The sequence below is a fragment of the Etheostoma cragini genome, chromosome 22, assembly GCF_013103735.1.
Source record: "Etheostoma cragini isolate CJK2018 chromosome 22, CSU_Ecrag_1.0, whole genome shotgun sequence".
Classification (NCBI taxonomy): domain Eukaryota; kingdom Metazoa; phylum Chordata; class Actinopteri; order Perciformes; family Percidae; genus Etheostoma; species Etheostoma cragini.
In genome coordinates, this window is record NC_048428.1 from 16,171,608 (window position 1) to 16,183,213 (window position 11,606).

General features: G+C 38.2%; 1 protein-coding gene across 9 annotated transcripts in view; it reads right to left on the reverse strand.

Annotated features, from left to right (window-relative positions):
* Window positions 1–2,871: 2,871 nt before the first annotated feature.
* The window catches only part of myom1b (myomesin 1b), a 30,580-nt gene continuing 21,845 nt past the window's right edge, over window positions 2,872–11,606 (reverse strand). For 4 of the 9 annotated variants that reach the window (XM_034862584.1, XM_034862579.1, XM_034862580.1 and 1 more), the window contains 14 exons: window positions 11,027–11,086; window positions 10,516–10,583; window positions 10,303–10,416; window positions 9,650–9,709; window positions 9,306–9,393; window positions 9,182–9,220; window positions 8,989–9,094; window positions 8,560–8,723; window positions 8,328–8,364; window positions 8,033–8,055; window positions 7,227–7,282; window positions 6,483–6,698; window positions 3,661–3,804; window positions 2,872–3,568 (listed from right to left, as the gene is read on the reverse strand). In XM_034862584.1, coding sequence (XP_034718475.1) covers window positions 3,365–3,568; window positions 3,661–3,804; window positions 6,483–6,698; window positions 7,227–7,282; window positions 8,033–8,055; window positions 8,328–8,364; window positions 8,560–8,723; window positions 8,989–9,094; window positions 9,182–9,220; window positions 9,306–9,393; window positions 9,650–9,709; window positions 10,303–10,416; window positions 10,516–10,583; window positions 11,027–11,086 — 1,379 coding nt within the window. In that variant the 3' untranslated portion in view covers window positions 2,872–3,364. Of the gene's footprint in view, window positions 3,569–3,660; window positions 3,805–5,003; window positions 6,699–7,226; window positions 7,283–8,032; window positions 8,056–8,327; window positions 8,365–8,559; window positions 8,724–8,988; window positions 9,095–9,181; window positions 9,221–9,305; window positions 9,394–9,649; window positions 9,710–10,302; window positions 10,417–10,515; window positions 10,584–11,026; window positions 11,087–11,606 lie in introns of those variants that run through there. The other 5 variants (XM_034862578.1, XM_034862581.1, XM_034862582.1 and 2 more) reach the window with 5 other exon arrangements.

Consider the following 11,606-nt stretch of genomic DNA (forward strand, 5'->3'; position numbering starts at 1 on the left):
TGATGTTAGCAGCATTAAGTCAAACAACAGTTCCTGCTGTGAATATGTAAAACAGTGTAGACCTACTTCTGTTTCTTGTTTCTGTTTCATTCTTATATTAGGCTACCTTTGATCTAACTTTTGTTTATGTAATGTCAAAGTTCCACTGTTATTTCCAGTAAAAACCACAAAGGCCAACCGCTGTTTTCAACTTTTATTGAAAGTGTGTTTGTTGCTCACTGCACTCTGGAACTGCAAAGTCCACTCTCCAAAATAAAACACTGACATATTTACTAATGAATATTTTAATAAGCAAAAGTCTCACATATTTGACTCCTCAAAGCATAGGGTGGTAAAAATATGATTGTTTGGTCAGAGATATAGGTAGTTAAATAGTTAAAAAATAAACTTTAAATCAATTACTCGCACTTTATTTCTAAAGCACATTTAAAACAACCGAGTTGACCAAAGTGCTTTACATTGACATGAAACAATAAATAGAATACAACACCAGACAAATACAACATTCAGTTCTCATGCCAGATCAAAAGTCGAGGACTGAGAAAGCTCGATCCCTTCTGTTCTTGAGCCGTGTTTTAGGGACAACAAGAAGAGACTGGTTCGCAGACCTTAACAACCTTGAAGGAGCATGTGGCTTCAACGGATCAGTGATATAGACTGGAGCTAGTCCATGAAGGGCTCTATAAACAAACAATAGAATCTTGAAATCAATCCTAAAATGAACTGGGAGTCAGTGAAGAGAGGCAAGGACAGGGGTGATGTGATCTCGCTTACGAGTTCCTCGAAGGAGACGAGCAGCAGCATTTTTGAACCAGTTGTAGCTGAAAGAGGGAGGCCTGGCTAACACCTCCATACAGAGCATTACAATAGTACAGGCGTGTTGTAATAAATGCATTTACCATATAACCCTCTCAAAGTCTGTGAGGGATAAAAAGGCCTTAACCTTAGTTAGAAGCCTAAGTTGAAAGAAACTTGCTATCACAACAGAATTGATCTGCTTCTCCATTTTAAAATCGCAATCCATTTTTCAGGTTTGTTACAACAGACTTAACATAAGGTACACAGAAAAAAAGTCTCATCAACAAGACTGTTTATGCATCAAGAAACTCCTAAATATAAGCCAAAAATGTAGAGTACTGGGTGATTTTCCTGTGACTTTACATTTATTTTGTCAGGCACTGCATGCAAAAGATAAATCAATACAATGACTCGGTTTACCAGAAAAAAAACATAAGGCCGGATTCCTGCAGACAAAGTAGTCCCCATAAAACACATCCTCAGTGTAAAACAATTCATTTTAGTATACTTTATTCCACAAGAATATATTTATTACTAGTCATTATTCATATTCATTTTAACATTAGTTTTTTAATTTTTTTATTTTGCACTTATTGTCTACCACAAATATATATTACTTGATTGTAATATCATAGATTATGTCCCTACATTTTAGCTTCTAGGTTTTATGGCATAGATTCTGTTTTTTGTAATTATGTGATTTTCTTTTGTACATATTTAATAATGAGCATTGTTGGAGATTGTTGAGATCTAAGATTTCTATTTCCAACAATTGCTTCTCTGTAATTGTTGTGTATATGACAATAAATAACTTGAACCTGTTTTAAGGTCGAGGACTTGAACAATTGTGGATGCTGTAGGTTTCTGCACTGAAATGAAGTGCAGCACGCAGGTGGTATGAGATATTTAGTGATTTGCTTGCTTTGAGTGCCTCTTCCTGTCTAACAAATTAAATGTAAGGAGGAGCAAATTAGGTGTACCAACCACTAGTTCTGCAGGGGAAGTAGAATGTTTCAGTTCCTCACAAAACACCTGCTGAGTCAGACTTTGGCGGGAGGTTTACCATAGACTGTTAATATTACAGTAAATGAAGGCATTTCCTAGATTGCGGACCTTGAAGCTTAGTTTAGCATAAAAACACAGCTTTTGCGTTTAGTGGAAGGGCCTATAAAGTAAGTTCATGTGTTGCTTTTGTTTGCTATGTCCCTGAAAGGTGTCAGTTAGCAGTACATTACTAGCCTTCCTGATAGTGTTATTTGCTTGTATCTAAGCTTGATAATACTTCAAACCGGTTACCTGGTGCACTCTAGACAGTTAGAAGCATAGGCAGTTTGATTCATTAATTTTCTTAATTTTATTTTTCGGGGGTTTGTAGGCCTTTATTTGACAGGACAGATGAAGACGTGAAAGGGGAATGACATGCAGCAAAGGGCCGCAGGCCAGAATCAAACCTGGCCCGCTGCGACGAGGAGTAAACCTCCATCTATGGACGCCTGCTCTACCAACTGAGCTATCTGGGCCCCTAAGCAGTTTTAAACAGGGTTTGAAAGTATGGCTTAGGTGCCAATCATGGTAATCCCCTATTTTACTGTTAATTATTTTGTTTAACATGGATGAATTTGTTTAATATATGATGAATGATTGATGTGCGATCTGCTGCCACTTGTCCTCTCCCCCACAAAGGGAACAAGGGACCACAATAGAAATAAGTCGTTGGGCTTTATTGTCCCATCTGTGACTATTCATGTATTTTAATGTATGACACAGAGTACTCATTTCATATTTTTTATATTTAAGTAGTCGAATAAAATCCATCAAGCATTAACCAAATGTTTAGATAAATTTCAATCATTTGAATATTCAAATTAGAAGCAGTGGCCAGTACGCCTGGACCGATACGTGTTGATTTGAATTAGTTCTGCCCTGTTTTATCTCAAGCATTTATCGTGTTTGCTTTGTTCTTCCCTCCAACTAGTGAGTGCCTCACCTCTGTAAGCCTCCTTGTCTGTGTCCCTCTGTACGGCATATCCCAAAGTCTTCTGTCACTACATACTAACAAGTGGGACCAACTAAACCAATAGATATGTCAACAGCTCCTTTATTTAAGCAAATATGACAAAAAAAGATAAACCCGGTATAAACAAAATATCCAAATTAAATGTAGGCAAACTATAAAACGGTGGTCTGTAAAGTGAGATTTTTAAGTATATCATATAAAACAAAAGGTAGTCTTATTTTCCATAAAATGCTTTCCCTTTTGGCTGCTCCCGTTATGGGTCACCACAGCGGACCACAGCGTTTACGCATGTTTCAATCCATCTGAATCTTGCCTCTCTCACTTTGACTCTGAACCATCTAACCTGAACTGTCCCTCTAATACACTTCTTCCTAACCCTGTCCATGCATAAGATACCTATTCAATTACACAAATGTGGAATATCATCATCATTAATATTTGATGTGAGCAAATGCAACGTCAAACTGGAAACACAGCAATCAAAAGCTCAAAAGCCCACATCAAACTTGTAGTATATGTATGAATATGTGATTATGATCAATACTTTTCTCAATTAGATTCACTCCATGTTTCTGGCTGTGTTCCAGCTACTGGTCCAGGCTCCTCCACTCTGTCTGCAGGCTGCTCTGGGGCTTCAGATTGGTCAGCTGTCAAAGGCTGCTCAGCAACTTCTTCTTTTGCATTTTCAACTGTAACCTTCCCCTTATCTTGGTCTTCAACCTTTTCCATTGGAAGAGTCTTAGTTACAGAATCTGCAAGAGAACAATCACGAGTAAACATTTGATCTCAGTTGCGACAAAATTACAGCATACTGTAATTTTCCAAACATCACACAATCATTTCACACCCTTTCGCTTCTGCTTTTTCATTCCAGTTACTGTGGTTTTCATCTTTTCTTTAGGGGTATTTGGGCCAAACACCACATTTCCCTCTGCATCAGTTGAGTATGAAGTCACCCCCAAGTCAGGTGTTCCCTCTGTGATTTCGAGCTGAGAGGAGAGAAACTGGAGTTAGATCTAAAACAATCTTGTTCTAATCAGAATTAACCAACACAGCAGCCAAAGAATGATATCTGCTAGCCTACTTACCCAGGACGGACAGTGAGGTCAGACCTATCACTGACTGCGAAAGTAATCCAGATACACTTGCATACCGGGAAATGTTTTCACCTAATATTGTACATTTTATAACCCACTTCATTTGAGGGATGCCTTCAAATGCATTATATCTAATATTTTTCAAATGACTGACTGACTCTGAAACACAAGTAAGGACATAACCAGTGATTCTCAAATTATAAAAGTAAGGACACCCTATGTAATGAATATATGTATATTTTAATAATTTCACCTTACTTTCTAATAAGAGCCTTTGTCAATGTTATGAAATCTATTCTCTCTCAAACTAATATCTGACTTAGCCATAGAGACAGCCCTTAGCACCTAATGTCAAACATACAGTATTCCTGGTCTGTTTGATGAATAGTTAGGTATATTAGAAAATGTTGAGACATATGCTTTTTCGCTGAGAGTTTGATGAGAATATGGAAACCACTCTTATGTCAGTTCCATTGAAAGCTACAGGCAGCAGACGTTCAGCTTAGCACAAAGACTATAGCCTACGCAGGGGAAACCACTAACCTGGCTCTGTTTAAACATCAATAAATGTGCCTAACAGCGTCTCTAAAGCTCACTAAATAACATGTTATATCTTGTTTGTTAAAAACGTACAAAAACTTGTTTTTACAGGCACTTATGTGCTGGAGTATTTCTTGGCAGAGCACTCATTTTAAATTGATGAGGAAAATTACTAATTTCCACTTTTATATTATATAAAACTATATTTCTACAGTATGGTACTTTTGGATGCTGGTGACCAGACAACAAGGGAAAACCGCATTCATTTTCTCTCAATTCCAAACAGGTGAGCTTTGGTTTGCTCTGTTTGTGTTCATATAAAGTTGATTATTTATTTGTTTTATTTCCAGAGCATCATCAATCAAGCACATGATGGTTTCAGTAAAGAGAGGGGTTGTCTCCATGCTGGTGGTTGATCTGGCAGTCCAAGTCTACAGAAATTGTGACTGGGAGTGAAAAAGGGAAATCAACTGAAACAAGAGAATGAATATTGGAGGGTGGAGGGTTCAAACCAAAGTGAGACAACTCAAAGAGGAAAAGAAGGAGGAAGAGGGGAAGCACATGCTGGTTTTTATTAGTGTCCACAAGAAACAGAGGAACAGGAAGTGATGCAGTCAACACTGATGATGAACAGTGATCTAACGGTCTTCGTTACAGTGCCTATCATCAAATGAAGGAGTCACTATAATCATTAATGAAGGGCTGTGAAGGGGATCTCATAACAATGGGGAGTGGGCAAACATACAGTATTCACTACAGACTGTGAAACAATGGATGGATGTCATGGTAACAAGGACTAAATGTAAAATCTGATGAAATGACACAATGCATGTTTTAGCCCATTTGCAACCAATTTTGTTTACTTCTGCTTTTACCCAGCATTAATTCCAAGGCTAGGGAGGAAGATAGGCTATCATAGTTTTTGGGGTCCAGGTTATGTTGTGTAAAAATGTAAAAGAAAAGTTTACACCTAGCTTGTATGTAGTATTTCTACACAAGTCCTAGATGCTATAGCCTATCAAAGTGTTGGGTAACGTTAGTGGCTCTGTCCTGCTCTTTTGTTAGATTTGGAAAAGACAGCATTACGTTTATGTTACATCCTCCTCCTAAAAGCCGTTTCTCTTTCAAAGTGAAAACATATAGTTTGACAATACAAACAGGGTGCAAACCTTTCATGAAAAGTCAATCGGAGACAGCGTTTCCAACTCATTGAGCAACCAACTCACAGCGCTAACATAAACTAAGTTAGCTAACTAGCCACAGCGGATACAATCTAAAATATGAGAAGTCTGCTTTTGTCTATCTGTTTCTGAAATTCAGGACACACTGTTTAAAAAAAGACTGAATTTTGATGGTAATTCAGCCGCCATTATTGAGAGCAGAAAGCTGGACGGCAGAATTTAAAAACTCTGATGCTCTAGATTACCACCAGCACATGAATGCACCACAACTTCCTACATGCAACAATGACAGCATAAAAGGGAAGACGACTCATCACTGCTATTACTAACTTTCTGTATCTCAAGCATTTTTCAAGTTAAACTAAAATAAATGACTTCCAGAAAGAAAAGCTGTCAAAACTGTTCCTTGGCAGTGAAGTATGCAGGATTAGCAAATGGGCTAAAACATGTAAAACATTTGGCTTTTTAATATACATTTGACACTGAATTCATGATTTCTTTACCTATGATTGAGTGTTGCATTCTATCAACACATGTCACAACTTTACACAACCAAAAACAAAAAATTGCACCAGTAACATCTTTGTGAGACATGTGAGGGAGTGAGGGAGTTTTGTTATTTTTGGACCATAATACATGTTATTATGATTTTCCCAACGTTTCACCTCACTTTCAGATCCAGCACCTCTACCGTTTTTTTATAGTCTACACAAAAAAATTACACATCCTCAAGCCTGTTTCTTTCCCTGAACTGTTTCCAGTGTTTTTTGTTTATACATATTTACGACAAGATTTGGACCGCTTTTATTTTTTCTTGCCGCCTGCCTCTTCAGGGATGAAGACACTTACGGTGAAGTCCCCGCTCTCTGTGCCGTACTTGTTCTTCACCAGGATGCTGTACTTGCCCGAGTCCGACATGTTCACGCCGGTGATGGTGAAGCTGGCAAACTTGCCTGAAGAAAACTTGAGGATGCAGTGGTCGTCGGACGTGATCTCCCTGTCATTCTTCAGCCATGTGACCTCTGGCACAGGGTCGCCCGAAATGTTGCAGGTGAGATTGAGAGCCTGGTAAGAGAATAACATGCACTAAACAACCAGAGTATAATACAAAAATGACAATTATGTTCAGGCCAGTCTCTCATTGCCAGACCTTCCTCTGGCTAGCCCACACACCATTCTTTAAAGCAATCACAATCGTCATGGGCACCGGGCAGAGCCACCATGCCGCTGCAAAATAGCCTTGAGAGGAAACTTGTTTTGGTGGAACGCGTATGTTCAAAAGTTTTTTTAGTTGTGCAACAGAAAATTGGTCAGATAGTCTAGCTAACTGTCTGGATTTACCCTGCAGAGATCTGAGGAGCAGTTAACCATAGTCCTCATAAATCCACCGGAGTTTAAAATTGTAACACAAAGAAAGCGGAAGGAAACGGACATCCCGCCAGAAAGAGGGAGATCCGGCAAAATTTCCAGCAGCAACGGAGCAATCCCAAAGTGGCACGTTGTGGACATAGACTATGTTCAAGCCCAGAGTCACACTCTCTCTCTCACTGTCATGACGTTGTAGGCCACATAATATTAGCTGAAACAGTTTACCTTGCCCTCCTGTATAGTGACCACATCAGGCAGGCCTCCTGCTACTCGAGCACGACCTGAAAGAAACAATGTTAACTTAAATTATTACAATAAATATATTTCATACTATGGTAATCGAAAGTAAACAACCACGTTAGCTACATGTTAAAGCTATAGTGGGTTGTTTCTGTTGCCCCCAGGTGGAATTCTGAGTAAAGACGACAACACTGTGACACAAGCGTTTGTCGATTGCACCCCCACCCCTCTTCCACACGTTTGAACACACTTCAGAGGAGGTAATTCAACTGTAATTTTGATGTCCTCTTCCTCTCCAAAGCTGAACCCTGCACGCTCTCAGCTTTGACGTAAAATGCGTCCCTCGCGATGCTGTGTGTGAATGTCACTGGATGACACCATTTTGTAAACCTAGCATTATGGAGAAACACAGAGAGAGTTCTGTGGAGCTGATAGGCTAAATTAGCTTTGTCTCAACTCATTTGGCAATGGCTTAAGAGTAACCGTTTATATCATTGATAGAAAAAGTAGATGCGCACTATAGCTTTAAACAAATGTATATATTCTGAATAATTTATTTCTTTAAATGTAATTAGTGGATTTCTTTTTTTTTACAGGGCTATTTAAGTATTTTGTGGAAAGACTAAGGGTTCTGTGGTCTTCGAGTTAAAATCCCAGTTGTAGCATTTGGAACTCCGTTATACTTTATGCTATTCCAAGCAATATATGAAGGACAGGTTTTCTTGATGATTCAACAGTTACCTCATCCAGACCTAAAAACTGACAAACACAAAGCCACTGTAAACACTTACTTCTCTCTGCAATAGCAGCAGCTCTGATGAAGTAAAAGAAAGAAAGAAAGAAAGATAGAAAGAAAGAAAGAAAGAAAGAAAGAAAGAAAGAAAGAAAGAAAGAAAGAAAGAAAGAAAGAAAGAAAGAAAGAACTCATTAGATGAAAGGTGCTCAGAATCAGAAGTCAAAGTTAAGGCTTAATCTGCATGGACCTTCATGTAGTTCCTCAAATCACTTGTAAGTTTAAAAGTGCATGCTGTGAGTGCAGCTACATGCTGTAAAGCCAGTAACATGATCGAGTAGTCAGTAACTTACTTGAGTCTCTGGAATTCTGCAAAAGCATCGTCAAATGCTACAAAACAAAAAAAGGTTTTTGCAATGTGAAGGCTTGGGATTTTAAAAGAAGTACAAGAGGTCAATTGGAACTCATTAATGCCTAAAAAACACATTTTAAACATTGTTCTCTGAAACAGTAAAAAGAACAACATTGACTTAAACATACAATCAATGTGGCTGAGAGAAGATTCAAATGTGGTGATGGTCTCACCTTGACCAGACAGCTCAACGGTCCTTCTCAGGCCACCTTTTCCATCGTTGAACTCAATGGCATATGTGCCCATGTCTTTCTCTGTGGGCTCTGTGATCTGCAGCCACAGCTGCTCTCCCACCACACCACTCTTTATACGGTCAGAGAAGGCAATGGCTGAATCCCTGAATCCCAGACATGGAAACACAGAAACAGTATAAGGGGTGGACAAAGCTCTGAAATACTGTACTGTTGTAAAAAGGGCACGAATATACAGAAAGTACTAGAACTAACTGATTTACTCTCAGGTGTAACTAAAAAAAGCATTTTTTTTTCATCTTTCCTAAATACATCATCTTATTAGCATTGCTTACAGTTGCTGTAACTAAATAATTATAATTACAAATATACACATGCTTGCACAGATAGCAATGTAGCCTCAGGACGTACTTGTAGTGCCATGTCACTTGGAGTAAATCGTTGTAGTAGCTGACAAAGGTGTAGAGGCGGATGCCCTGATCTGTGCTTGTGATCTTCAGTGGAGTGGATGAATTGGCTGCAAGTCAAGTATTTATTTTCGGGTCAAACTGATAATTGAAATGAATCAAGCACCAATGTATGGACAAAAGGTTTCTCTTCTTACCAATGAAACTGAAAACTTCATTCATCAAGTCCTTGAAACCTTAGAGAGAATAAATCATCATCCTAAGAGATATATTTTCTATAGTCATGATTGGTTAGCTCAGTAAGTGACTCTCAAAAGTTACCTTGATCCGTCAAATTCAATGTAGAAGTGTCCTTTCCTCTGTCATCCTTCAGAACGACCTCATACACACCAGCGTCCTTCTTGGAAATCTGACAAAGAGAGCAGGAACGTCAAATTCAGTCGTTAAAAACAACACCGAACAAAGAATATGATTTGCATTCATCTGACAAGGCAAGCGTTTCTCTTCTGCTATGGGTTCTGCAGAAAACACGTATATGAAGCAAAAGCAAAAAAGCCAACAGACAAACAAACAAACAAACATGAATAAATAAAGCATTCTCAGGCAGAACGGCAAAACCAGAATTGGCCGTTGGCCCATGACGACAACAGATAACTGTTCCACACTTTTAGTCTTCTCCAGATTAGGTCGTCGACATAGTCTGCTGTGCCTGCAGGGGAGTCGCGCTGAAATGGACACATGTGACATCACGTTTATATGTTAGACCACCTGGAAGGATGTCATTTAACTGAATGACACTGGGACAGACTTTTAGAGACGACACAGTGGGATGGGAGTGAGTTGTGAGGTGTAGAATGGAAAAGAGGGTTGAGTGAAATTTGAAAGAAATGGAAACAGAGTAGAAGTAGAAAGAACAGTTAGAGAAAGAAAGTTATAACGGAATCAATTCATTTAATTGCATAGTTAGGTGTTAAAATATGATATGTGATTTGTTTTTAAGAGTAATGCTGGTTGTTATAATAAAACTGTTTAGTGTAATTAGTTTGAAAAAAACAGTTTTACCAACTCCTTTTGGACGATTCTTTTTAATTCCAACTTACTCAAAGACCTGATTGTTGTGAACCAACGTTGAGGGAAAGAATCCCATAAAAATTGAAAGAGCCATTTATTTTTTGGAAATGTAGACATAAACAGAGCTGTGCAGGGATTCCACTATTAACATATATATATGCAAATGAACTGACAATTATACAGTACATAAATATACATATACACATACATTTACACTCCACGCAGCTTTCCTTTCTCACATTCTTACCTGAGCAATTTCTAGTTTCAGCACTCCCTCAGTGAAGCCGAGATGCTCGTCTGATTTGATCTCGCGTCCATCTTTGTACCACTGGGCAGAGGTCTCCTTCTTCATGTTGCCAACCTGAAACACATTGCAACAGAAGGATGTGATTAAAATGAACAGTTGAAGTATTTCTTTAAAAAGAAAGCAGCATTAAAACCATTTCAAGTTCAGTCTCACCTTGCATTTCAGTATAACGCAGCACTCTGGTGTCACCTCGTAACCCAAATATTCAATAAAGTGAGGACCTGGAACAAACATGACAGTTACAAAAATGGAAATAGTATCATGTAAACGTAGTTCAACAGTGACTCAAGTAGAGCTGAAACGTTAAGTGATCAAAAGGAAATTAATCTGCTGATATTTTCATAATCAGTTAATTGTTTAAGTTGATTTTTAAGCTAAAATGCCAATTGTTTTCTTCTTCCAACTTCTCCAATGTGAGGATTTTTCTGCTTTTGTCTTTTCTATCTTTGCAATGTACAAAACAAGACATTAAAAGATGTCAACTCAGGCTCTTTTTTTGTTTTTCTCTAACATGTTATAGAGCATACAACTAATTATTTCCAGACAACAATCACTGTATTAATCAATAATGTTAGTCATGGTTGCAGCTCTAAATACATGAGTAATACATGAGTATGCAGAAAGAAACACGTGAGTATTTAGGGCCGCAGTGAATGTCCCACACCTTGCTTTCTGACCCATTCTTTCTTCTGGAACTCTGATTCCTTCTGCAGCTCCTTGAACACTGCAAATAAAAAGAGTTTACAATGTTAATTTAGGGCTCAAAACAACACTTCATCTTTCCACGATGTCTATAACATGTGATACATGTTTGGTTGCTGTTTGTTCATGTGATAAAATGATTGTACCGGTGGTTTGGGATCAGTATTGCCATTGGACTGACAAATAGTCGCCCAATCAGAGCCTGAACTGGCCCAGTCGTCAAATAAGTAGCCCAATTTTTTATTTGCATTTAGGGAAGCGCTTTTAAAATAAACATATTTTACATAATGTAACATTAAACGTTAAATGTTTTCACTCATATAAACAGGAGTGTTTGTGGGTCTTTTATCACAATGCTCTGATAAAATAATGATTGGAACAGAATCATTGTTTCAACTTTGTTGTAATAAACTGAAAAAACAGATTAGTTATTGCGTGTTAGGTTGAGCTTACTGAACTCATTGGCATGTACAGTGGGTACGGAAAGTATTCAGACCCCTTTAAATTTTTCACTCTTTGTTTCATTGCAGCCATTTTCCAAA